This window comes from Solanum dulcamara, chromosome 12 (assembly GCF_947179165.1).
Source record: "Solanum dulcamara chromosome 12, daSolDulc1.2, whole genome shotgun sequence".
In the NCBI taxonomy this organism is placed as follows: domain Eukaryota; kingdom Viridiplantae; phylum Streptophyta; class Magnoliopsida; order Solanales; family Solanaceae; genus Solanum; species Solanum dulcamara.
Window position 1 is genome coordinate 66761465 of NC_077248.1, and position 27017 is coordinate 66788481.

Below are 27017 nucleotides of genomic sequence, written 5' to 3' on the forward strand. Positions count from 1 at the left end.
AAGCATAAAACGCATTAGATGAATGCGAATTATAAACAAAATGTAATACGCATTCGATGAATGCGATTTAAAAACAAAACATAATACGCATTTGACAAAGCATAAAACGCACTTTACGAATGCGATTTATAAACAAACTTGAAATTACATTCGACGAATACCATTTATAAGATGCATCGGTTTAAGAGTATTTATAAACGATTTAGAAATTCCATAGAATACAAGATTTATGCTTTCTAATTGAGATCCGGTAGATAGTGAGCTTGTCCCTCTACCCTTCTCCACTAAACTATCATGCTTCCAAACTCGTAACACATGTAACAAACTAGACCACGATTTGAAATTCAATGGATAATAAGGGTCGTTCCTTTACTTTTCTCTACTTAAATATCAGGTTTTTACCAAATGCAAGATTCGAACTCATGATATACACATAAAAACTAGACCACAATTTGAAATTCAATAGACAATGATCTCCTCACTCCATCCTTCTCCACTTAAATATCTGACTTTTACAGCAAAACAACCAAACCACAGTTTGAAATGGCGTTACATGAATCTCTAGAAGTCAATAATGGGCTCACCAATGGTGAGATTTTTCTTGACAGTCCAAGGCAAGTTAAAGAGCTTTGCTATAATGAATTTGAAAATCTTATTCACATTGATGTTATGAGTTGCACTTGAGAAAAATAGAGTTGCTTTCATTGCCTTTGCATATGCCCTTGCCTACAAACACAATTCAAGAATTCATAAATAGTAGTACAATAAAACATTTCTATAACAACATCTTATTGTCATGATCAAGTTTTTTTTTGGAACCGATTTTTCATCTTAGAGAAAAAGTCTCATTTTTTGCAATTGATTGCTAAAGAAACTCCAACATGAGGGTAATTTCCAATCATATTTATAATTTGAGGGGGTAAATATGAACAACTTTACGAAAAAATTTGAAGTTTCATTAATAATAAGTGTATTAATGAAGTAAAAGTTTAATTATAGATTCGTTAAGAGAATATTGTTTTCCGTTAAAATATTTCATTCATGAATTTGAGACTTCTAACTAAAAATGTATGTTGTACATCTTATCCATCAAGAGTTAATGATGATATAATATTATCACTCCATTCTTAATCTGAAGTTCCAACATTGAGCCGAATGAATTTTTTTGACAGTGACACTTTTCCTTTAACGAGACTTACGCAATATAAATTTTGATTACTGTTGTCTTGAAGCGAGTACCAAACACCGAATAAAAATATCTCAATAACTATACTAAATGCAACATCTAAAAATTGGTGGTACCTGAGAGACAACAGTCCATTGAATATCTAAAGGAAGTTGAACAAAATCATCAAATTTGGTCCCAATTAGTATGGGAATAGCAGTCTGCAATTTATTTTTATTTTTTAAAAAACAAAATCATCAAACCAATAAAGTATCAACCATATGTATTGTTGTTATTTTTTTAATTTTCTTTTCCAAAAGCTTAACTCGACAATTTTATCGGGCATCTATCACTCTATCAGTATTTTTTATCAACCATACTTGATTAGGGATAAAACAAATATCTAATTAGGGAGAAAAATATTCAGAAATTGTGTTTTTATTCCTACAAATTATAACAAGAAATGTTGATTTTAATTCTTGTGATAACTGACTAAACACATTTGATTTTCATTTATTTTAAACGTACACTTTTAATCCATGTGTCACAATTCACCTGTATAATTAATTTTTTTGAATCACATAAATCAATTAATTAATGAAAAATATAGCAAAAAGAAAAAGAAAAATAATAATGGAACATACCTCCAACATCCCAAATTGTAAATGCAATTCTTGAACCTTTTATGGCTAATGTTTTATCCATTAAATTCAATCCCTTCATTTTCACTCACTTCTTTTCTTGTTCATCACCAACATACTTTATCTAAATAAATAATTAAAAAAATCCAAGAAAATGTGAAACAATAAAAGAAAATCATTAGTTGCATATATATATATATTATGATTCAAACAAATCATATATAATTAAACTACAACAAATATGATGGGATGAACGAGATTCTTCCGTCCTCAATTTAATCGAAGGTCTAAGGTTTACAAATCACAAAACGGAAAAAAGTCATGCTAGAAAGGCCTCGTAGGAATGACGTCCACTGACCACTTTTGGACACCACAAATGAAACTCCATGATTTATATTATCTCGGAGTTTGATGTTGATTTTCAAACTTCAAAATGATTATTTTTTAATCACAAAAGGCTAAAAAGTGATTTTATTTTTTAAAATCTTCTTTCATGTGTCGCATAAATTCAAATTATTTAGGCAAGTAGGTACCAAATAATGAATGGTGAAACAAGAAATAAAGACCCTTAAGTAAAAATCTTGAGTTAAAAACATAATAAATAAATAAATAAATTCATAATAGAAAACACTTATTTTTAAACGAGAGCATGATACTTCACGAATCTGAATTAATCGGTCAAAAGGTATCAAATACCTATCATGAAGTAAAAAAGATACTTAACCAAAACGTTTCATGTTCGAGTACCAAGAATAGTGAAATTCATATACCAAATGATCAAACAAAAAGAAAACAATTAATAAAAGAAGAAATTAATTAAAAATCATAAAACTTACCACAAAAGTTGTTTTCCCAATTTTGCAGTCACTCAAAACACTCTTCTATGCAACTAAATCTGATTCATCATCACTAAATATTTTTGCAGTCTCTGAATCAACAACTTTTAATTCTTGAGAAATATTTTTTGTAGATAACTTCTTGTACTTCTTAAATTTCCCACTTGAGCAAACTCTAATTCTTTTCCAAATTGATCTAATTTTTTTCATAAAGATTGATGTCTTTTCAACTATTTTCCACTTTCTAGTGTTGATCTTAATTGCTTTAATCCGCCAAAGTCGATGATTCATCATTTTTAATCAAAGGTCTTGATTGAGCCGAGTCTTACGAAGTGATCTCCCCTCCTTATATAGGCGTTATGCACGAAGATGAATTAATCGTGCCATTGAATATTGAATATCAGATGATTAAACCAAAAAAAAGAAATAAGTCTATCTTTCTAGTGATTAATTTTTCATGGATCTTTTTTGAAAAAGAATGAGAAGAAGAAGTATTTATGTGAGTCTTGGGATTGGAGAAATTTTCGATAAGAAATCACTTCCTCTTTTTATAAAAAGAGGTTTGATGTAAATACGTGATGAAAGTAAATATATATTGGGAAAAGGGAGGGGAAGGAGTGAGATGTACAATTGCCCAATGACGAAAAAGTCCTACTAGCTTTCTTTCTTAGTTTCAACGTTACTTGAATATTTTCGTCAATTCACAGTATTTTATCTAAAATTTGTATTATATCATAAGAAAATTTCCGTGTCATGATGTTACTTTTTTTTTTAAAGCAAGACGACAACAAAAAAAAGGAAAGTGTTTGTTGTCTGATACTAATATTTGGGTCTTAATAATACAAATTCTCATCGTATGAATGAAAAAAATACGTCCTACTAAAATTTTTTATATTTCAGAACTCGAACTTAAGAAATGTAAATACATGGTCATTAGTTTTCTAAAGTAATTTCTTAATATGTCAAAATATATTTTGTTGGCACAAATATATGTTATTTATAAGTATCAACGTTAATATTAAGGATCAATACCTAGGAATAGAGAAAAAGAGGAAATAACAAGTAATGACATTTTTATATGTGTTTTTCCAAAAGAAACAAAGCACTAATGAATTAAGTGAAGTTGTTTCAGACATTACTTAATTATATCAGACGTTAAATATCTTTTCATTCTTATTTGTAGGTTTTAGAACGCGGGATTGTATATATATTTGTCAAATGACAAAAAAGTCTTACTCACTAGCCTTTTCGATTTCGATGTAGCTAGGGTATTTAGATCGATTCATATAATTCCACCTAAATTTTATATTATATAATAAGAAAATATTTGTGTCACGAATCACGATGTTACCCTTTTTTTAAAATTATTTTGGTAAGAACCAATATTTTTTTTAGAGAAATTTGTTTTTGTTCTTATTTGATACTCCATCAATTAAAGGAAAAGTACTCCCTATTGAATTTTTTTCGATTATCAAGGCTCAAACACAAACTTCTAATCAAAAATTCTAAAATCTTATCCATCCAGCCATAATTTCACATAATAATTACTTTGAGAACAAAACTTCTGAAAGGAGAACATCATATTTTCATAATTTATCTTGTTAGAATAAACAATGATAGGATAATCTTTAATAGCTTCATTAGTTGGTCGATTCCTCTAATCCCTCTCATTAATCTTTTGGAAAAAAGAAGTGATCTAAGTTCAAGATTTTGGACATGGGGATAAATGAAGTGTTCTTATGGGAAGAGTTATTGCATCTTCAACCTTTGTTGCTCGGATTCTTCAAAATGCATGTCAGATCCTCTAAAAATAGTTCCTTATTAAAGGATTCAACAATAATTTTGAAAAATCCGAGCAACAATAGTCTCTGACTATGACTATGAACTATTTTGTTAGTAACAATGTATGAGAGCATAGGAAACAAGATTCTAATGCTTCACCATCAAATCAAACTTTATAAGTACTCAACGAACGTTACAAATCACACAAGGATAGATTAGAAACCTCTGGTAAAATGCCCGCCCGTAACCTACAATTCTGAAGCATGCAAAGCTCTCAAAACAGATACAGAACATAGCTCACATATGGTAACATGGCGTTGATCTAAAATATGGCGAAAACTAATGCTAACAACAAAACTTGATATTCTTACGCCTTCTGGGCTTTAAAGTTAACGATGAAATCTTTGACTTCACCGTTAGCAGCCCTATCAAGGGCAGTACGTCCGTCTGCATCTTTGACTGTGGAATCTGCTCCGGCTTTCAGTAGTTCTTCGATTTTTGGCAAGTCGCCTTCAGTGGAAGCCATCAACAGTAAAATATCGACAGGGTGTATGTTTTGGCTTAAAAGAGCCTCCATCTTGTCATATGTTCCTTCAACTGCAAGCATGCCCATGTAGTTGAAGTACTGCAAGAAGTTACACGAAATTCAGTGAGTCTTTTAAAATAAAATAAAAAGGGGGCACGGGAGTACAAGGGGGAGAATCGAACCCTCACCAACAACGTGAAAGTCCAGGTAGCTAACCAACTGAGTCACAAAGATTCCTCGAAATTCAGTGAGTCGTTTCCATGATAAACAGATTTTCTTTATGAAATTAGCGCTCTCCACAAAATTATGGTGAAACTTTGGCACTATCAACCAGTGGCCGAACCAGAAATATATATAAGAAGATTCAAAACATAAAAGTTTAGATTCAAACGTGTGACCTAAAGTAACTTCTGAACTCCCTTTACCATGACACAAGATTTTTTTTCTAATGACGAGAGCATTCGACGGTTTATATGTAACCAAAAACAATTTTTTTACCCTATTTACACAGTAAAATAATTCAATTTAACTCCTTACCTCTTACTAGCTTCGTCCCTGACATACAAATGCTCAACAAATATTACTTTCAGAGAAACACACAGGCTCAAAATGTCACACCTGCTCAAAATTTGGGTAAAAGACACGTATTGCCATGTCATACACGGGGATTCATGCAAGACACCTCTGTCAAGTGGAGGTGTTCAAATGGTCGACCACTAGGAAAACTGAGGTGTCTAACCGAAAATTTGTGCCAAGTTTGAGGGGCTATCCATGTATTTGGCCCATAGATTATACACACTGATCAAAGGGTTTAAGGACTCATCTACCCAAGATACCAGCCAGGCACTCAATATTAATATGTTACACCATGTCGATCATCGTTTCTTGTTTACTTCACTTTAAATTTACTTCATTAGATTCAGTAACATATAATACATATATATTTGAATCATTAAAACGAAAAAAAAAGTTATCACATTATCGTTTTGTCAACTAGAGTTTGTTGAATGATATTTCACAGTAAGTTATGTAGTTTGTTATTCATAAAGCTCATGACTTTGCTCAAAAAAGAAAGAGAAAAAACATATACAATAAATCACCATAGTCTATGTCTAGCACTGACTGTAAATCTTGAATTCGACTATGCTCCTACAAACAAAGTCATATGTAAGCATGTTTATATATATATTATCTATGTAGAAATTACTAAAATCTGCAACTATTAACGTCCAAACCCATAGTTCCAAAAGATAAATCAGTACACTAAGCTCAATGCTAAAATTTTACTGGCCGAACACATCAAGTTTAAATCTTGAACTTGGCTATGCTCCTATTGTCCTACATAACAGAGGCAGACATAGCATGTTTGCTACGGGTTCAACTACCCAGCATTTTCAACACAGAGCGAGTGTGTGTGTGTGTGTATATACCCACTGCACTAAAGCTCACGCTATGCATAAGGTCCGGAGAAGGACCGAACCACAAAGAGTCTATTATACACAGTTTTACCCTGCATTTCTGCAAGAGACTGCCAAGACCTCCTGATCGCATAACAACTTTTTTACTAGTTACGCCCCCTTCATATATCATCTAGGTAGAATGTACTAAATTCCAGAAAACCATTTTTTGAAGGTCGAACACATAAAGCTTCCATCTTGAACGCATGACCTCCTGATCAAACGACAACAACTTAACCAGTTACACCAATACTCCCCTTCATATATCATCTATGTAGAATGTACTAAATTCCAAAATACCATTTTTTGAAGGTCAAACACATAAAGCTTACATCTTGAATACATGACCTCCTGATCAAACGACAACAAGTTAACCAGTTACAGCCAATGCTCTCCTTCATATATCATCTATGTAGAATGTACTAAATTCCAAAAAAATCATTTTTTGAAGGTCAAGCACATACTCCCCTTCATATATCATCTATGTAGAATGTACTGAATTATAAAAAAGCAATTTTTTCAAGGTCGAACACATAAAGCTTAAATCTTGAACTCTGACTTAAAAAAGGCAACCTGGTGCACAGAGTATCCCAACTGTGTGATGTACCATACATCTCTTTACATCATTTATGCAAAAATTACTAAAATTTTCAAGAAATATCAAATTCCAAAACCCATAACTCCAAAAGACAAAAACTTTAACAAATTCAATGCTAAAACTTTAATAACCAAAACATAAAATTTAGCATTTGGAGGGAAAAAAATAAAAGAAAACCCCACCTGTTCAACATCATCCCTATCAAAATCATCACGAGATTGACTACCATAAACTCCAGCAGTTTCAGCATTTTGTCTGAAATTAAACCAACAAGTAGTTCTTGAACCACAATTTGGCCCCAATCCATTTGGTCTACACCATCCTATTCTTTTCAATTTTGAAACACCTACAAAACAAGAATTCAATTTTACAGAAGAAAAATTGGGTCTTGAAGAAGAAGAAAAACTTAAGTGGAGAGTACAAGGAATTGAAGCCATTATTGTTGTATAAAGTGATTCTCTTGAAGCTCAAAAAAATCTACCACCTTATCAACTGTGTTGTTGATTTTTGGATAGAATTATTTGTTTTTAGTTTTTGGTTAAATAAATTTGAAGTATAATACATGGACAACAAAATCAGAGTGGCGCAGCGGAAGCGTGGTGGGCCCATAACCCACAGGTCCCAGGATCGAAACCTGGCTCTGATATATGTGGAAAAAAGAGCAAGCTTCCCAAACCAACTTTTTTTCTTTTTTTCATTAGAATAATGAAAAAAATATTCTTTTAATTTGTTTGACTTATTTTGATTTGACGCAAATTTTAAGAAAAATAAATAAGACTTTTGAATCTTATAATTTTAAATTAATGATATGTTAAATATATCAAAATATCATTTAATTTTTACCCTTTGGGATGACCAGTGGTTTGAGCTTGAGATTTTCATGTTGGAGGTCGCTAGCAAGGGTTTGCCTTCTGGATCGAGCTCATCGCACCGAGCTTGTCTAGTTCGGATTAACTTTTTTGTGTGGTTTGCGAGCTATAGAATATGAGCAGGGGTTTTACCCTGTGCGCATCCAAAGAATAGAGACTGTGGGTTTTCCTTACCATAAAAAAAATGTCATTTAATTTTATGGTAATGAATCGTTCTTTTTAAAACGAACTAAAAAGAAAAATGAATCAAGGAAATTGAAACAAATGAAATAGTAATTTACTCCTATCTCATGGAGAAGAATTATGAGATATGATCAGCATAAATACTTTATAGTTTAATAATAAAGTATTTGTTGGTGATATATGTGAAAAAAAGAGCAAGCTTCCCAAACCAACTTTTTTTCTTTTTTTCATTAGAATAAGGAAAAAAATAATCGTTTTAATTTGTTTGACTTATTTTTATTTGACGCAAATTTTAACAAAAATAAATAAGACTTTTGAATCTTATAATCTTAAATTAATGATATGTTAAATCTATCAAAATGTCATTTAATTTTTACCCTTTGGGATGGCCAGTGGTTTGGGGTTGAGATTTTCATGTTGGAGGTAGCTAGCAAGGGTTTGCCTTCTGGATCGAGCTCGTCGCACCAAGCTTGTCTAGTTCGGGTTAACTTTTTTGTGTGGTTTGCGAGCTATAGAATATGAGCGGAGGTTTTACCCTGTGCGCATCCAAAGGGTAGCGACTGTGGGTTTTCCTTGCCATAAAAAAATGTCATTTAATTTTGTGGTAATGAATCGTTCTTTTTTAAACGAATTAAAAAGAAAAATGAATCAAAGAAATTGAAACAGATGAAATAGTAGTTTACTCCTATTTCGTGGAGAAGAATTATGAGATATGATCGGCATAAACACTTTATAGTTTAATAATAAAGTATTTGTTGGTGTTTATAGTTATAATAAATTTTCTTTTTTAAGAAAAGTCAAAAAAAATTGTGAGTTATACGTTCAATAAAGAAATATTTTATTGATAAATTGACAAATGACAATTAACGTTACGTAAAACTAACTAATAAATAGGTTGCTCAAGCAATTGGTGGATGATATTGTGTAGCATTTATCAGCCAGGATGAGTAATGACAATTTAATAACTCTAATAAGTGTAATTGTCAAAAGTCAGAAGTAGGTTAACTGATTGAAAGCAGATTGAAAGCACCGTCAAAAGGAAATGGTGCAACGGATGAAGATGTTTTTTTTTTTAATTAGAAGTTTCGATTTTAAATTTTGATAAGAAAAAATCTTCAGTAGAGAATGCTTTTGCTGAATGGGCTCTAACACAGTGTGAATTTAAATTAGTTGAGCTTCAATATAACTATCAAATACCGAATGAAAAAAAATTTAATTGATAGAAGTTGAATAAAGACTTTCAGTGAACATTAAGCTATCGAGAAAGTACCAAATATTGATAGTAACAAAGGTTACCGACTTTCGATGAATATAGAGTCAACGAATTTAAACGAACAATGTCACGAATCTAAGATTACAAAAGCCTTCACCAACTTAGATAGGCATATAGCATTGCAAGAAAATGGAGGAGAGGATCAATCTTTCCTTCTATATGAATTTTAAATTTGTGGATCTCCTGATGATCATTGTTTGCTTGCTGCTCTCTTTATTAGTGTTAATCTCGCTAGTGTTGAAACTGATAATAAACAGTTAGTGTATTTGATAAAAATGGTGCCAATATAAGTTAACCGAAATATCTTCAAAGCTATTTACCAAAAAAAAAAAATATAAATCTAAAGTATGTTTATATGGAGAAATAATTAGTCCAAAATGAATGATAGAAAATAAAATGGAGAAATAATTACTCCACAATTTATATTTTATTGTTCTCTCAATAAAAGGATAAGAGTGGTGCAATTCTGAATTCACTCGCGACCCCACTAAAGAACTCTTTCATATTTACATGATCACCTCAATATAATCAATAAATTATAAAAAAAACAATAAATTACAATTATTAATTTCAAGATTAAATTTCTTTAATACTAAAGTTTAAAGTATAAAGTTTAAAATACCATCTAGTACTTTTCATCTCCCTTGTCACTCTAGAAAAGTTGATAAATAAATATTTTCAAAGAATTCAAAATTTAGTGTCAATCGATTCAAAATAAATATAAATATATATATAATTCGACTCAAAAGTAATGAGAGCAATTGAACCTCTAGAATTTGTTTTAGATACACATGATTGTGGCCCAGAAAACACAGCTCATTTGCCACTGTTGATAATTAGATCAAGTTGTACTATTAAAGGGCTAAAGCCATAGGCAGTTTAATGCCTACACATATGCCTATGGAAAATTGTATTAATTACACTGTATAACTCAAGTGTATTTTGAGACTCCTTATATTCCGCTACTGGTTATAGGATGTTATTGGTTCAACCGCAAAAACACAACTTTTCAAACAAAAGATAACATTGGTTTTATCGTGCTTTTACTTTTTTATAATTTGACTCTTTAGTGAAAATTTTATTGGCTTTTTCGTGCCTTTACTTTTTTATAGTTTGACTCTTTAGTGAAAATTTCGACTCTACCGCTGGTTAGAGGATGTTAGGATCAACAGCAAAAACATAACTTATCAAACAAAAGGTTAAAAGGACAAACTCATCACCATCCTATTCAAAGTTGAAAAACAACACATAAATGAATGCACAAGTAGTTAGAAGTTGAGCAAATTTAAAGTCTATTTTTTAACTGCAAGCACATGAATAAGGTGATCATAGGGCCTCCCTATCTTCATTCAAGCCTATAGTTTTCACTTTATAACCAAAACAACCAATTCTCATCAAAACAAATACTTCTTTTCAACTTCATACTATAATTTTCCCTCATATAATGCAAAGATATGAGTATAAAGTTGAGAAGATTGCTGCAAATAATTCTCTTGTTGAGATAGGCAGCAGAGGAACCGTCGGATCCCTCGTGTTACGAGAAATCGAGTACTTCAATAAGCTACAACGAAACCATCACAACCACACTCACAAGGTATGTTGCTCGAACTCTATAAAAATGCTGCCCACTACTTTTGGAGTATCTGACATGCAAAACCAGTCGACATTTTTGAGGAGTCTGAGTAGCATAGCTCACAAGCCACGTCAAGTTTTGGATGTGGCTTCTACTAGCAGACCGAGGCTTGGATCATTGGTCGCGAATCCCAACAAGAAAAGAAGGACTAGTAAGTTGATGATGCCTAGCATGTGTTCAATGGTAGAAGTTGTAGAATGTAATCAACCAGCTGGTATTTCAAGATTCACTTACAGGAATCTAAAGGCTGATGTTTGAAGCTTGTTGTGTACCTAGACCCTATGTTGCTTGGACTCTTCAAAAGTGTTGCTTGGTTCGTGCCGGATTCTTCAAAAGTAGTGCATTTTTGGAGAGTCTGAGCAACATAGCTTAGACCGAGCTGTCAGATAGCTTTGTGAAACGGAGCTTCTTTAGGCTATTTTTTATAGGGGTAGCCCAAGTTCTGTCCATACTTCTGCATTTTACATCGACGATTTCCACCATGTAAGGTCCCTTTCTGTCAGGTTTCTTGCTAATAGGAGTTCCATCTACTGAAATGTTTTCTGATTCTAGTATTGGAATTTGATGCGTTTTTATGCTGTTGTGCTTCGTCTTCCTTAACGATTCGGGGCTTTTATTGTTATGCTTAGATGTTGTTCCACTGCTGCTTGCTTCATCACTTGATGTTCTCGGCTTCATTCTCTTTGGACTTGTCGCGCTACCAGCAATGAAACCACAAACAGTAGGAGATTTATTCCTAGATGATGTTGGTGTCTGAGAAGACAGTTTCTTGGAATCTAATTCTCTTGACATCAAGGCACTAACTTTACCGGTAGTTCCTACTTTAATCGAACCTCCACCGACTTTGGTGGCTTCTAACGTTTGAACCATGATTTTTCAAATTTTCTTGGATTGATCCAGCAGATGTTTAGTTAGACCCTGCAAGGAAGTAGCAATCACAGCATGAATAAATAAGTTTGTATGACGGGATGAGCTACAAAGCCAAGATTGCCACGAAATCACGGTTAGCATAAACTTCAATTTGCTTCTTAGAAAAAAGCCAATATCTTAATGTTATTAAGATCAAACACACACTCGGAGAGCCGTAGTATCTGCAACGAATAGGCGAGCAGTAATAATCTATGTTGCTTGGACTCTCCAAAAATGCTACCACACCCGTGTCGGATCCTCCAAAATTACACTAGTTTTGGAGAATCCAACACGCGCTTAGCGGTATTTATGCAGAATCGGAGCAACATAGGTAATAACTATTAACAGATAGTCATTGGAGGGCAGATACAAAATACAACTTCGACATAATAGTGATCTGGAAACCATAAATACGGAAACATAACTTTCACTACCCTGCAAGTTGTACTAAAATGTTGGCGAGCTCATCGCAATTTCTCAAAATGACAACAGAAAGGGAGAGGCAAAATGGATTCATTACTAGGCAAGTACAGCGTCTACTTAGACAGGCAGAGGAGTTGAGTTATCTTTGCTTATATTTGCAGTTCAGATATATTATATGTAGCTCAAAGGAAAAAAGATCCAACACGATTACCAAATTAAACGCAGAATTACCAAGAAGTGTGAAGTTTAGTAAAAATAATCATGTGTTTTCAAAAATTTCTAGCAAACAGAACTAGAGCAAAATGTAGTAGATCAATTGATAACAAATTGAATAGGAAAAATTAGCCCATTAGAGCTAGAAGACCCATGAAGAAAGTTATCAACTTTTTTCTTTGCTTTTCCACCCGGTATTTGGTACCTGCTTTTGGGGCCCATCTAATCTGGATTCATGTCGGAAAGTCTCACTTTGGGAGTAAAGCAATCCTTACAAAAGCAACTCGATACCTAGACTTTTGATTAAGAATGGATGAGTACTTACCACTCTACCACAATCTTTGGTGGTAGGTTGTCAACTATAGATAACGCCAAGGCAGCATATCCCAAATCATAATCAAGATTATAAGAGCCCAAAATTGGAAGGAAAAAAAACATGAATTTGAAATTTTATAAAGTCAAACGAATAGACAGCTCTAAACTGAGTGACCACAATGCACTAAACTTAAAATCTCAAAGAATAACTCGAGAACCGCAACAAGAAACCATGAAAAAAAATTAGTGATAACAAAGTTCTTAACAAGATTACGAGCACTGTAAAGATCCATATTCCAAATAGTATCAAGATCATAAGAGGAACCCAAATTTGAAAAAATAAAAAACATAGAAAAATTGGAACTTTCCAAGGTCAAATGAATAGAGAGATTCAACTGAGGCAGCTACAACTTTGCTTGCGAGTTCGGTAGAACCTAATAGTTTTGGCTCAAACCTTGTATTTATGTTTTCACTTAATATGTATAAATAATTAATCAAGAACCCAATAAAATGCTTTTCTAGAATCCGAAACTCACAAACACAAAATCCTAACTCGGCATCTGAACTTAGTGACCACAATGCACTAAACTCAGGAACCCCAATATTGTGAGAAATGGGTCACAAAGAAAGATTTGTCAAACAAACCCCCACAAGAATAGAGGCCTCGGATTCGACCCCGACTACGGAAACATTTCTATTACCTCCCTCCACCATGGCTTCTCCATACGAATCCGAATTTAATAAACAGGACACCAAGTGACAAACAAACAAAAAAAACTGTAGATAACATCAAAGCAATGTAAAGAACCATATCCCAAATAGCATTCAAGATTATAAGAGTAACCCAAAATTGGAAATAAAACACATAACGATTGAAACTTTATAAAGTCAAATGAATAGACAGATCTAAACTGAATGAACCCAACAAATAAACTATGAAAAAGATTGGTGATAAACAAAGTTTATGAGTCAAAATTTACCAGGAGAAGTAACAAATTGAGCTCTTAAAAGTGTTATGAGAAATGGGTCACAAAGAAAGATTTGTCAAAACAAACCCCACAAGAAGGATAGAGAGTAGAAGAAGAAAGCAGCAAGAAAGATGCAAAACCGATCATGCCATCATCAGCTTAAAACAAACAAACAGGATAATAAATATTAAGTCTTCACAGAAGCTCTCAAATTTTCAAAATTTTGTGTCAATTTCAAGGTATGTTGTGCTAGATGAAGCATCAATCTCTATGTTCAATAGAAGAAGATTTTAAAGGAGACATGTCACATCTGAGAAGTGGTTAAGCTCCCCTTTGATTTTTCTGCTTCTTATTTTATTCATTTCTTGGTTGTTGAATAAGTATTCAGTAAAGGTCATAAAGACATGATATGATTTAGGTTTGGATTATTGAGAACACCTATTTAGGTTGAAAGTTAGTAGATATTGTACTATTGTTCTGTTTAGAGTGATTGATATTTGTTATTGTCATTATATTAGTATTATTGTCGATTTTGTTTTGATATTTTGATTTTTGTATTATTTTTATTGTCATTGTCTTTATCTTATTTGTTCCTCAATTTACTTGAATCAAAGATCTTTCGAAAATAATTTTTCTACCTCCGTGAGGTAGTAGCAATGTTTGTCTATACTCTACCGTCTCCCTAGCTTCTGGGATTTTTCTTGAAGATGACTTCTTTTTTTCTTTTTTTTTTTGTATTTTTGTTTGGCAATTTGAAAATGTAAGGAGTATTCGAATTGTGGAGGCGAGATTTCTTATCCTCGAATAAACGAAAAATGGTATTTTGATATTTGTAAAAATGAAAATTTTTCGTAAAAAACTGACGTTAAATTATGTTGATATTTTGACCATCTTCATTTATGTAGTGCTCATTTTAATTCTCTTTGATGCTCTGTTAGTGTTATAAAGATCCTCCATGGAAGGAAAATCATTTTAATTCAACTCAGATTTGACTTGACTCTTTAGTGATTTCAATTTCAAATCATGTATGAAGATGATTATGAGGTGGTTAATTTTTATTTTATTTTTTATAAATTTAGGCTATTACTCAAATTTGAGTCATCAAAAATGGCTATTTATGCACTTGAGCCGCAATAAACAGGTGACTCAAAGTGCTTAACTTTGGGCTTAGAAATGGGCTTCGGCCTAGGTCATTAATTAGGCCATAAATGGGTCACTTGCACTTTAGGCCCTATTTTGTGTTGTAACATCTGCTTACATTTTATCTTTTTCAAATTTTACTTTGAAGAAATTAAAAAAAGGAGATTATGATGAGCTTGAGTCGATTATTTTCAAGATTTATTTTTTATTTTTTTTATGTAGTAAAATCACCTTACAATATGAAATTTTAAGCTTTTAGAGAAGAAATGTTCTTGGTGGATGAAAGACTTGAGGCACTTTTTATTTATTAATAGTCGTGTGACCATGATTCTCTATCTGATATTATGGATAATGATATTTCGTGTAGGCGCACTCTCTCATAATAACAATACTATAATAGATGAGAAATATCAAAATAAATATGCTATTATATAGAAGTTTGATTTGTTATTTTTCTTGACTAATAATCTCATGTTTTCTATTATACTCAATAAATAAGATTTTTTTTCATCGGATCAAATGACGATGCTACTGTTATAGAGATGTTTGTTTTTCCTTGTAAATAATTGAACCAAACCCGTAAAAATTTTGGCTCCACAACGCCCCCGCCCCCCTCCGCACCCCCACCCCTACCAGTGTTCACTCAGAGCAGATCTCCTTTTCCTTTCAAATTTTTTCAATCTGCTCTGTAATTTGTTGCTTCCTTTTTCAGTAACCCAAAATCTTCTTCTTCTTCCACTATGCCTCCTCAGTGACCTCCAAAATCAACTCACATTGTGAAAAAATCCTATAATTTCTCACAAGATTCAGGTTCAAATGGCTTCTCAAGTACCCAAATCTTCAAAGTCTTCAAAACCCACAAATCAATCGTCATCATCCGCACCACCTTCAAGGTCATCATCTTCGTCGTCATCACTTTCAACCCATTTAGCCATGATTGAGCTGAAGCAAAGAATCCTTACATCTATCTCTAAGCTATCAGACAGAGATACCCATCAGATCGCTGTTGAAGACCTCGAGAAAATCATCCAAACCCTCTCAAATGACGGCGTTTCAATGCTCCTTAACTGTCTCTACGACGCCACAAATGACCCAAAACCCGCTGTTAAGAAAGAAACCCTTCGTCTTCTCCCTACAGTATGTGCTTCGCACGGCGATTCTGCGGCGACCCATTTGACGAAAATTATTGGGAACATTGTTAAAAGGCTGAAGGATTCGGATTCGGGTGTTAGGGACGCGTGTCGCGATGCGATTGGCTCGTTGTCGTCGCTATACTTGAAGGGTGAAGGTGAAAGTGGAGGGATTGGGTCTGTGGTTGCTTTGTTTGTGAAGCCATTGTTTGAGGCAATGAATGAGAATAGCAAGACGGTTCAGAGTGGTGCTGCTTTGTGTATGGCTAAAATGGTGGAATGTGCTTCGGACCCACCTGTATTGGCTTTTCAAAAGCTATGTCCAAGGATCTGCAAGTACCTTAACAATCCAAATTTCATGGCAAAGGCTTCTCTGTTACCTGTTGTTTCAAGCTTATCACAGGTTCTTCAATTCAGCTAATTGTTTACCTTAACATTAGTCTACATGTTTATTCATTTTTGAAATGTAGTGTTGTACTCTTCATATTAGAAGTAAACCTTTTGTGTTGGTGTTGCAGGCCAAATATAGAGTAATAGATAAATAGAAGTGTCCCATATCTAAAGGCTTAAACTTTGTATGAGATAGCTCGTGTAATTCACCTATGAAATCTCAATGCTGCGGAACAATAAAATATTTTGGCATGTTTGGTCCAAAAGCATCAGCTTGCACGCGAGGCTGTGTGTTGCAGACCTGAAACAAACAAATAGAAGTATTCTATCTCCAACAATTTAATACATTTAGGCTAGGGGATTCACAGAGACTAAAAACTTGCTTGCTTTAAGATGTCCCAGTATTGGGCACACTTCCATTTTTTAGTCTATTGAAAACAGAATGTCATCTTTCTATGTTTAGGAACAATTTAACTTTAAAATTTGCATTTGATCCTTGATGAGATGCCACATAAATGTTTAAGGCTTGTGTAGGACCACATGTTTCAAAATTTTTTCTTTCTTTCTTAAACTCCATGCTAGTCAAACGGTGCCACATAAATTTGGATGGAGAAAGTACTTATTTGTTGTATGTTTTTTTCAACTCTCAAAGTGAATAAAACACTAATTTTTCTTAATGATGTTTAGCTACAAAATGAGAATCAAATATCATTACCTATCTTTGCCTTATGTACAATATTGAGGGATTGACTATAGGCTTTTTGGGAGGAAAAAATGAAAGCCAAACTGGAGTCTGGTGAAGGACTTAAAGGTTGTATGACATTTACAATGTAGTGTGCATGTAGTGCTCCATGTGGAAATGATGATTGCAATGTCTAATGTGTCTGCTTGAATATTCTGTGCTTCTGGAATTGTTTCCTGTCATTATCATTTGATGTCAAATGCCTCTTTTTTCAAGGGAGCAGCAACTAGTCAGTTGTTACATACAGTAACCTGCTATACGTATTCTGCATAATTAAGATAGCATTTCTGCATCTTTCTAGCTTCTCAAAGCACTTATACCTCTCTGGCCTTGTTTCACAACAAAATGATTATTAGTGGATTTAGTCGTCCCCCAAGCTGCATGTATCTTGAGGAGTGCATTCAATTATGAAATGCAATTAGCATAATTTGAACATGTAGGTGATGATCAGGTTTAAATGTGAGTATAGATAGATCTGAAGTAACTAGAGAGCTGAATTGGGTCTAAAAAGGCAAAAATGCAGGGAGAAACATTTGTTTTTGATGTTAGTTAAGTGGTACTTTTGGAAAGGGCGGTGCTTTCTAGGATTTTTAGTGAAGCGGAACGAAGGATTTGAAGTCTGACTTTGAGAGGAAGAATGTTCCGTAGTTCCATAAAATATACCCCTAAATTAATATGATGGTGTGAAAATAAATAGAAGGCCCAAATTTGTGAAATTCTTAAGGAATAAATTTAAACACTCCACTGATGGTTTATCAATCAAGAAAAGAAATGTTCCGCTGATGCATGGATCAATCCGATCAAGTTATGTTCAAATACTGGTTTATTCATCCCACCAAAACAAGGTCGTCTCTACTCGTGAACTCTAGGCTATTCCAAAGCTCTTGATGCATAATCTCTAGGGCCATTCTAGAATACTTGAGTCTCCAAAGTGAAGAGAGAGACTGTTTAGTTACCTTAGAAAGTGAATATAATGTTAAGGTGTCAACTCTCAAGATCTGTGAACAGTGAGGATCTCGCATTCTGCATATCTAAAAGAAGTACAAATGGTAAATTCAAAAGTTTTTGTGGTATGAACAAGGTATAAATTATATCAAATTGTAGTATTATACCATAGTTTGAGCATGGTTAAGTGGGTCACTAGTATTCCATGTAGACTGATTGGAGAAAGATTAGGAATATGTTTGTTTTTACTAAAGATATTTTGTTAAGCATACGTATAGAAGAAAAAAAATGCATTTTCTTAAGAGTGTAGTCTGGTTATACCTTTTCTTTATAGTTTATAGGCATGAGGTCTAGTTTTACCTGACATATCTGTATTTCTTTTATTTTTGATAGATGTTTGGATACTTGTAAATTATTCTTCGGTGATGACTTTTGGTTGCTTATGGTCGTGGCTGAGGACTCATCTTTTTATATTAGATTTACTGTCCTTATCCCAATATTGGCAAAATCATATTAGTACATGAACTACGCTTTGAGATAATGCACATCTTTGAATTTTTCTTTCTTCTTGTGCATAATATTTGGCATCACATATAATGGAAACTTAAGTGTCATCTTTAAAGTGGTTGTGTGATATTTAAAGCTTGCAGATATCATATTATTGCAGGTAGGGGCCATAGCACCGCAAAATTTGGAACCTTTATTGCAGACCATTCACGAATGCCTCAGCAATACAGACTGGGCAACTCGTAAGGCTGCAGCTGACACATTAAGCGCCCTGGCGTTGAATTCAAGCAACTTGGTAGCAGGGGGAGCCACTTCCACTTTAACCATGCTTGAAGCTTCTCGGTTTGACAAGGTACCTTCCTGTAGTAATTATGTAATGTAGTGTTAGGGTAGTTTCTTAGATTAGTTTGAGGGGTAACTATAATCCTAGTTTGGTAAAAGCTTGGTCAACAGTAATGAGACCATGCCTAGTCAATGTTTCCCTTAAGAGAGAGTTGGAATGATTTAGATCTGGCATAAGTATAGTACTGAAGGCAAAAGTAGGAAGTGCTAAAATTGGTGGATGATCTGTAAATGATTGTACCTTATTTATGTCGTGTAATGCAATAATAACACTTCTGTTGACACGATTATCATGGAGCATCCCCAAACTTGAATCTAAAAAATATAAACTGCATTCTGATGAACCAAAATGAAAACATGGACGAGATAAGATTTATCCATATCCTTGAACTTGAAGTTTGCAAACAGATGACAATGATATGCTAAATGTTAATTTTGTGGCTACATTCAACTCAGCAATATATGCTATTTGTTTGTCATTGGAGGTAATTTTGTTCTTGCAAATCTAAAATGTATTTGGGTTTTTCAGATAAAACCTGTGAGAGATAGTATGTTGGAAGCTTTGCAGCACTGGAAGAAAATTGCTGGGAAAGAAGATGGAGCCATAGATGATCAGAAAGCTTCATGCCTTGGTAAGCGGGGAAGCATGAAATTTTATATGCTGCTTTAGATCTAAGGATTTCTTTCCTGCTTTAATGGGAATATGCTTTCAGATGGCGAATCTTCTGAATCTGCCGGATCGTCAGAAAAGGACCTCCGAAATGCTGGTGAGTGGAATGAGACTTTGGTATAGGATTCATCTTAAACTTTTTCAAATGATCTCTTTCCAAAACTAAGGATAAGAATTTTTCTGATAAACAGTGGGCATATTAAAGAAGAGAGGTCCTGCTTTATCAGACAGAAAATTGAACCCAGAATTCTTTCAGAAACTTGAAGAAAGGAGTTCAAGTGATTTGCCTGTGGAAGTGGTTGTCCCTCGCCAATGTCTTAATGCATCGAATGCACCAACTGAAGTAGAGTCTGAGCCAGACAAGGCAGAAACAGGACAGAGAATAATGAGGAAAAGCCAGTTTGATGCTAGGTATAGTAACACGGAGAGTCAAACCTCTGGGGTAAGTGGCAGAGAACATGATACTGTTGATGAGGGAGATTTGAATCAGAGGGAACAATCCAGTTACCGTGCTGGTTTTGCCAAAAATGCTGGTCCACCTGAGGGGTTTGTGGCTAACAAAGGTAACTGGCTTGCTATTCAAAGACAATTGTTACTTCTGGAGAGACAACAGGCTCATCTGACGACTATGTTGCAGGTTTGACTAATTAATTTGTTTTTTTCAAAAAATGGTTTCATTAACTACTTCTCTATCGACAGTTCTCCCAAATTGCAGGATTTCATGGGTGGATCTCATGGTAGCATGGTGGCTCTCGAGAACAGAGTACGTGGCCTCGAAAGAGTCGTTGAAGATATGGCACGTGATTTATCCCTTTCAGCAGGTCGAAGAGGTGGTACTTTTACTGCGAGATTTGATGAATCTCTTAATAGGCCTATTGGGAAGTATAATGGCTTCCATGATTACTCTAGTACCAAGCTAGGTAGAGGTAGTGAAGGGAGCATACCATTTGGAGAGAGGTTTGTACCATCGGATGGTAACTCATCGGGAATGAGGGGAAGGAGCCCACCACGTAGATCTGATAATCCTGATGCTTGGGACTTCCATTCATATGGTAAAAATGGGCAATCAGGATCTAGGAGAGGTACAGGTGGTGGTCCCATGGATGCTAGGTCATCTAAACTAGAAAACGAGATAGATCAGGTAGGCACCAGGAGGGGATGGGCCAAAGGAGCAGGACCTGTTAGGTTTGGCGAGGGACCTTCTGCCAGAAGTATCTGGCAAGCTTCAAAGGATGAAGCAACCTTGGAGGCGATCCGTGTGGCTGGTGACGACAATGGAACTGCTCGAGGTACTAGAGTAGCTATTCCAGAATTAGAGGCTGAAGCGCTAGCAGATGAAAATAATATGCAAGAGCGTGATCCAGTTTGGACTTCCTGGACCAATGCAATGGATGCATTTTCTGTGGGTGATATGGATTCAGCTTTTTCTGAAGTTTTGTCTACTGGAGATGATTTCTTCCTTGTGAAGCTGATGGATAGATCAGGCCCAGTGATTGATCAACTCTCAAATGAGGTGGCAAGTGAGGCTTTGCATGCTGTTGCCCAGTTTCTTCTGGAGCCAAACCTGACAGACATCTGTTTATCTTGGGTCCAACAGGTACAAAAGTCTCTAATGCCCTGGTAGCAGCTTTTTTGACTTTATGTTAATATAGTATTCTTCTCCCAGAGTAAGTTGTGAAAGTAGAAAGTCTCTGCTGATGATTACTAAAAATTTTCATGTAGTTTTAGTTGTTCTTTTAGGGTAAGAGAGTAGACATCATGGAGCTCCTCTGAGACACATTTAGCATGATTATCTTGCCTAATAACCTATATTGATTGGTATCCTTTTGTTGGTTTGAGGTAGAAACATTTTGGACATATTGCTGCACTGCCTTTCTAATTCTTCCAAGAGCTATTAATGTGTCATGACTGAAGGAACTAAATCTAAGGGTAGATATGTCATGCTGTTTGTTCTTGTCTAACAGTTATGGAGATATATGAGGAATACTATATCAATTGCATGCATTAACATTTATATTTTGTTTGGAACCTGCTGCTACCTTGTGGAACCATTGAGAAAAGGCATTATACATAGATAGATACTTTAACTTGGCCTCAACTGGCAACTAAACACTCCAATTTTGAATGTGCACATCTAAGCACCTCAATTGGTCTTCAATGTGTCAATTGAACACTCCAATTTACAAAATGATTTAGACACCTCCAAAATTTATGTGTCACGTCAACGCCGGGTGTCCATGAGACACACTAAGGATGAGTTGGAGAGTTTAGTTGCCGGTTGAGACCAAGTTGAAGTGTCTAGATTGCCAGAGACCAAGTTTGAGTGTCTGTTTATGTATTATTCCTTGAGAAAACAACTAGTACCTCAATCTCCTCTTACCCCGCACAAGCAGTCTGACGAGTTGAGTTTTGCCTGGGAAGGGGGATGCAGATTACATAGCACTTCAAGTAATCGTGGTGTCCGGGTCAACTTTCGCGCACCTTGACTAATTCCGCGGGATATAACCTTGTCCACCCAGTCTAGGACAGATGGAAAGAAATCACCTAGTGTTTTTGTCTTTATTGAGATTTGAACATAAGACCTCATAACTTTCAACCCACTTCATTGACTACTAAAAATCTAAAGCTAAACCTTCTATCATCCACTTAGTCTTTTAAATGATGTTTCTCCAATTAGGTAGGTCGTGTCTGGACTGCCCAACCGTTCTGCTTTTAGTTTGTTTTTTGAAAAAAAATGTGTTTGGTTAGGGTATTGAAAGAATATCTTTTGTTTGTGCTGGAAGAATTGTTCTCGGAAGAGCCTTTTGATTGCAATTTATTTTATTTTCAAAGAAACAATTTCCTGATTATATGTTTTCTTCCAGAAAAGAAAACAACTATTTCCAGAAAACTACTGTTTTCTATAATAGAGCAGGCTATACGTTTAATTATTTCCCACATTATTTCTACTTCTTCTTCTTCTTCTCTCTCTCTTTCTCTCACACACGCACAAGCAACCCACCCACCTCATAATCTGTGTTGAACTCCTCTGTGGCATCTATGAAGTGCGAACCACTTAAGCTCTAGCTTGATATATATTGCATTTAAGTTTTTATACTGACTATATAATGTCCTTTTTCTTCCTATTGTAATTTCAGTTGCTAGAAATCGTCATAGAAAATGGACCTGAGGTAGTGGACCTTCCTATGGAAGTAAAAAAAGAGCTGCTGTTAAATTTGAATGAAATTTCATCATCAGTAGACATGCCTGAGGATTGGGAAGGTGCAACACCGGAGCAACTGTTGTTGCAGTTGGCATCTGCGTGGGATATTGATCTGCAAGAGCTGGAGAAGTAGTTGTGTGCTACTAATTCTCCCGTTACATGAAGTTAGTGTCTCGTGAATTTTCTCCGGGCCAAGCACAATTTACTTGGAAGCAATTCTTTTCCCAGTCATTCACCCACTGTATGAAGTTAGTGTAGTGAATTTTCTCAGGGGCTTGCTCAATTTACTTGGAAGAAACTCTTTTCCCAGTTTACTAGTAAAGTTTGCAATCATTTTTGCATTGCTTGATATTTTGAGATTTTATGTAAATTTTGTCAATGCTTTATTCTTCGAATTCGTATACATGGCAAGTCTGTTTCGCTTGCAAATCACAATTGTGCTGATATTCTACTCCTAATTGCGAATTGTTCTCGCAGCTCAATAGTGAAGTGGTCCATTAAATAAGACTTATATTTTTCATATATAGGTAAGTTGTCCATTTAACATTGATAGATTGAACTTTAGTCATGTACTATCTTTGAATAAACTTGAAAAGCTACATGATTTTGGTCATCTATATGCATTGTATATACATTAGCCTTCTAAACTTTTTGACCCGCTGTACAAAATCTGCAGAAACTTCACAAGAAAAAAGTGTTGATTATGCTTAGAAGGCTTCAGTTTTGTTATGTATCAACACTAGCTTCATTAGTTCCAATGTTATCTGTATTACTTTGCAATGGGGTTTTTGGAGTGTCTGCAGTTTCCTCCTCGTCCTCGCCCTTCTCCTTTTTCTTGTTCCCTGCTAGAAACGCCAAAGCAGAGACTACATCACTGATCAACGGACGAACACTGGCTTCATTTTGTAGGCACATTGCTGCAATTGCTAGTGCTTGATACAGTCCCTTCCTTGGATAGTTCCCTTCCAACAATGGATCCACCATTAAGTGAAACTTTTTCTTGTTTCTGAACAATGGTTGTGCCTGTCAAGCAATTTGTATAAGAGTTTAACATTCATACACTGATACTAGGCCTTTTTCTAAGATTATCAGGTCACCGAAAAAATAAATATGTGTATACTATCCATTCCAGCTACGGGTTTGGTTAAACCTAATATTTTTGGCGTAGACTTTGTATTTGTTTGAAGAAATACATTTAATATGTGCAAATTATTAATTTAGAATTCGTAGACTCTTGAACTCGTTAACTATAAATTAAGGATCTACCTCTGAGGTCAGAGTTGCTACTATGTGACAAGGAGGTCATATGCTTATCCGTGGGAATGGTCTCTTGTAGAAGCATTAGATAAGGCTGCAAGATAAACCTAATGTGGTTCGGGCCTTCTTCGCAAAACATGATTTCGACATAATACAAAGATAGATACTTTAACTTGGCCTCCGCTGGTTGTTGAACCCCCAGCTTTCATTGTGACCATCTAGACACTTTAACTTGACACAGGTGCATCTCGCGAACACCTTAACTTTGAAAATGCACACCTTTAAGGGGGTGCATTCTAGATGAGCATTCTTAAAGCTGGGGTGCTTACGGGGCCAACTTAAACCAAGTTAAGGTGTCTATGTATTATGCTGCAAGAGTTCTGTGCACCATGCTACTTTTTTTTAGTGGATATAAGTTTGGCATGGTTCATAATAGTGAAAAAGAAGTGGAAACTCAGTGCTTAAGCATTTTATTAATGACATTGAGTTCTATTAACTTACCCACTGAACAAGATTCTGTTCTTCACTTGGTTTTGAGGTGTCAACGACTCTTCTTCCTGTGATCATCTCCAAAAATACAACTCCAAAGCTATAAACGTCGGATTTCGTGGTCAATTGTCCTGTGGAAGCATACTCTGGTGCACAATAACCATAGGTTCCCATGACCCTTGTGGACACATGACTGTTATCACCAGTTGGACATAACTTGGCAAGTCCAAAATCAGAGAGCTTTGGATTGAAGTTCTCATCTAAAAGTATGTTAGATGCTTTAAAATCACGGTAAATCACTGGAGGATTAGCTTTTTCATGCAAGTATTCAAGTCCTTTTGCTGCTCCTTCTGCAATTTTCATCCTTGTATCCCAATCAAGTGGTTTTCTATCTGGACCAAGTTCTGCCAAACAAGGAGATTATATAGTCGGTCATTAATCAAAACGTCTAACTTCTATACACTGACATTATAAAGTTCAGCCTCATGTTAGTGGCATTGTTATTCTCAATGCTCAAATATGTGCTTTAAGATAATGATTTAACAATGTAAATCTATGTTACTCGGATTCTCCAAAAATGAACTGCCTTTGGAGGATCCAACATGCACCTGTCGACATTTCTTAAGAGTCCGAGCAACATAGATGTCAACTACTTCATGGACACATATTTTCAAGATTTGTAAAGACATATTAATACATTACCAAGAAGGTGGTCTTCTAGTGAACCATTTGGCATGTATTCATATACTAAAATTCTTTGGTCACCATCTGAACAATATCCAACCAAATTGACAAGATTAGGGTGATGAAGAAGACTCAATATGAGAACCTCCACAAGAAACTCTCGAGTTCCTTGGAAACCATTCCTGTCATGCTGCTTCACAGCAACATCCTAAATCAGAACAATAAAAGATGAAGAAGTTAAACCTTTAGTCACCACAAAGCATTTTGACTCGGCGTTTGAAACAAGTAGTATTGTGAGACCTCTCTATCACAACATTCACTATAATGGTCAAGTTTACTTTTGTAGCCGATTTTTCATGTTATATGTTCTGTATATGTAACATCATTTCACTATAGTAGCCAAAAAGTGACAAACGACGTCATTATAGAGAGGTTTGACTGTATATATAATAGTGAAGAGAGGAGAAAGATAAACAAAAATGACAGGAAAGTACTAGATTCTTGCTTTCAATGTGGCCCTTGTACACTCTTCCAAAGCCACCTTCACCAAGCAATCGATCGTTGTTGAAGTTTTGAGTGGCAATCTTCAACTCCAGGTACGAGAAGATTTCTGCAGAAATTTTGCCTTTTCCAAGTTTTGCTATTTCTTCTGCTATGTACTTCCTTCTGCTGCTATCTGCACACCAGGTTTACAATCTTGATTTGTAAAATATGAATTACAACAATGTTTATCATGTGAAAGCTGGAGAAAACTTAGGTCCCTTTGGAAATTAATTGGTTTTAGTTATGACAATACCAAGAAAAGTTATTCAATGAGCTCCCAACACAAGCATTTCATATGGTGGTTCGACTATTTTTATGTTGGCTGTCAACCTATCAAAAACATCAGTTTTTCGATGAACTTTCAACAAAAGCATTTCATATTGTGGTTCAACTATTTTTATGTTGGCTGCTAACATATCACAACCTTCTTCAATGAACTTCCAAACACAAGCATTTCATATTGTTGTTTCGACTATTTTTGTGTTGGTTGTTAATCTATCGTAACCTTATTCAATGAACTTCCAACACAAGCATTTCATATGTTGGTTCGACTGATTTTATGCTAGCTGTCAACCTATCGCAACACTTTTCAATGAACTTCCAACACAAGTTCAACTATTTTTATGCTGGTTGTTAACCTATGACAACCCTTTTCGATGAACTTCCAACGCGAGCATTTCATATGGTAGTTTAACTACTTTTATACTGGCTACCAATCTATCGCAACCCTTTACCATAGTTAAGCTCACACAAAACATAGTTTTTCAAACACATGCATTAATGTGATTTATTTACATTTGATGTCACACAAATCATGTTAGAATTCAAATACAGAAAGGCAAAATTGTAACAATTTAAAGACAATGCCATTCCAACGAAGTTACAAAACAACAATAGATGAAACAAAAAGGAAAGAAAAAAATTACCAGTTCTAATAGAAAGATTATCAAAGGAAGATAGAGATTTGTTGTTTTTATGTTCTTGATTGCTCTTTTTCAAAGTCTTTTTATGAAAGCTTTCCTCCTTTGAAACACAACATCTAAAACAATTCATCTTCATTTTCTTCTTGCTACCCAATGTCATACCTAATATTCACAGCAATCATCAAGAATGTATTTTTTCAAAAAAAAAATTGTTAGCTGATTTCGATCATGAAGTTCTTGTTTGATCAGCCGTTGTCAGAAC

General features: G+C 34.7%; 4 protein-coding genes, 1 non-coding gene and 1 pseudogene across 6 annotated transcripts; 2 read left to right on the forward strand and 4 right to left on the reverse strand.

The window, feature by feature from the left end:
• Window positions 1-561: 561 nt before the first annotated feature.
• LOC129875864 (uncharacterized) lies at window positions 562-2936 on the reverse strand (annotated as a pseudogene).
• Window positions 2937-4578: 1642 nt separating this feature from the next.
• On the reverse strand, window positions 4579-7474 carry LOC129877415 (protein LHCP TRANSLOCATION DEFECT). The gene is made up of 2 exons (XM_055952912.1): window positions 7188-7474; window positions 4579-5049 (listed from the first exon to the last, which is right to left on the reverse strand). Exons 1-2 carry the CDS (start codon window positions 7440-7442, stop codon window positions 4792-4794), a joined length of 513 nt encoding a protein of 170 aa, XP_055808887.1. The 5' UTR covers window positions 7443-7474; the 3' UTR covers window positions 4579-4791.
• A 105-nt stretch (window positions 7475-7579) lies between these two features.
• Window positions 7580-7651, forward strand: TRNAM-CAU (transfer RNA methionine (anticodon CAU)). The gene has a single exon. It is a non-coding gene; the product is annotated as a tRNA-Met (tRNA).
• A 2901-nt stretch (window positions 7652-10552) lies between these two features.
• LOC129877073 (uncharacterized) lies at window positions 10553-14223 on the reverse strand. Of its 2 annotated transcripts, none has more exons than XM_055952550.1 (2): window positions 13804-14223; window positions 10553-11881 (listed from the first exon to the last, which is right to left on the reverse strand). In XM_055952550.1, exon 2 carries the CDS (start codon window positions 11831-11833, stop codon window positions 11333-11335), a length of 501 nt encoding a protein of 166 aa, XP_055808525.1. In that variant the 5' UTR covers window positions 11834-11881; window positions 13804-14223; the 3' UTR covers window positions 10553-11332. The 2 variants fall into 2 exon arrangements, with proteins under 2 accessions (XP_055808525.1, XP_055808527.1); XM_055952552.1 differs by lacking the exon at window positions 13804-14223 and adding an exon at window positions 12714-13740.
• Window positions 14224-15514: 1291 nt separating this feature from the next.
• Window positions 15515-23385, forward strand: LOC129875974 (microtubule-associated protein TORTIFOLIA1-like). Its single transcript, XM_055951240.1, has 7 exons — window positions 15515-16464; window positions 18806-18997; window positions 19517-19619; window positions 19701-19754; window positions 19849-20294; window positions 20373-21254; window positions 22795-23385. The coding sequence occupies exons 1-7, from the start codon at window positions 15748-15750 to the stop codon at window positions 22990-22992; spliced, it is 2592 nt and encodes an 863-aa protein (XP_055807215.1). The 5' UTR covers window positions 15515-15747; the 3' UTR covers window positions 22993-23385.
• Window positions 23373-27014, reverse strand: LOC129875975 (probable serine/threonine-protein kinase PBL23). The gene is made up of 5 exons (XM_055951241.1): window positions 26759-27014; window positions 25784-25965; window positions 25308-25497; window positions 24618-25009; window positions 23373-23882 (listed from the first exon to the last, which is right to left on the reverse strand). The coding sequence occupies exons 1-5, from the start codon at window positions 26913-26915 to the stop codon at window positions 23586-23588; spliced, it is 1218 nt and encodes a 405-aa protein (XP_055807216.1). The 5' UTR covers window positions 26916-27014; the 3' UTR covers window positions 23373-23585.
• Window positions 27015-27017: the final 3 nt, after the last annotated feature.

What these genes read in the sequence shown, in the direction of transcription:
- LOC129877415 (XM_055952912.1), bottom strand. Translation starts at nt 7,442, where the DNA reads ATGGCTTCAATTCCTTGTACTCTCCACTTAAGTTTTTCTTCTTCTTCA. An exon ending in ATAGGGATGATGTTGAACAG is followed by an intron (nt 5,050 to 7,187) that starts GTGGGGTTTTCT and finishes AACTTCTTGCAG; the next exon opens with TACTTCAACTACATGGGCAT.
- LOC129877073 (XM_055952550.1), bottom strand. Translation starts at nt 11,833, where the DNA reads ATGGTTCAAACGTTAGAAGCCACCAAAGTCGGTGGAGGTTCGATTAAA.
- LOC129875974 (XM_055951240.1), top strand. Translation starts at nt 15,748, where the DNA reads ATGGCTTCTCAAGTACCCAAATCTTCAAAGTCTTCAAAACCCACAAAT. An exon ending in TTGTTTCAAGCTTATCACAG is followed by an intron (nt 16,465 to 18,805) that starts GTTCTTCAATTC and finishes ATATTATTGCAG; the next exon opens with GTAGGGGCCATAGCACCGCA. An exon ending in ATCTGACGACTATGTTGCAG is followed by an intron (nt 20,295 to 20,372) that starts GTTTGACTAATT and finishes CCCAAATTGCAG; the next exon opens with GATTTCATGGGTGGATCTCA.
- LOC129875975 (XM_055951241.1), bottom strand. Translation starts at nt 26,915, where the DNA reads ATGACATTGGGTAGCAAGAAGAAAATGAAGATGAATTGTTTTAGATGT. An exon ending in TAATCTTTCTATTAGAACTG is followed by an intron (nt 25,966 to 26,758) that starts GTAATTTTTTTC and finishes CCTGGTGTGCAG; the next exon opens with ATAGCAGCAGAAGGAAGTAC. An exon ending in AACAGAATCTTGTTCAGTGG is followed by an intron (nt 23,883 to 24,617) that starts GTAAGTTAATAG and finishes ATTGCTTGACAG; the next exon opens with GCACAACCATTGTTCAGAAA.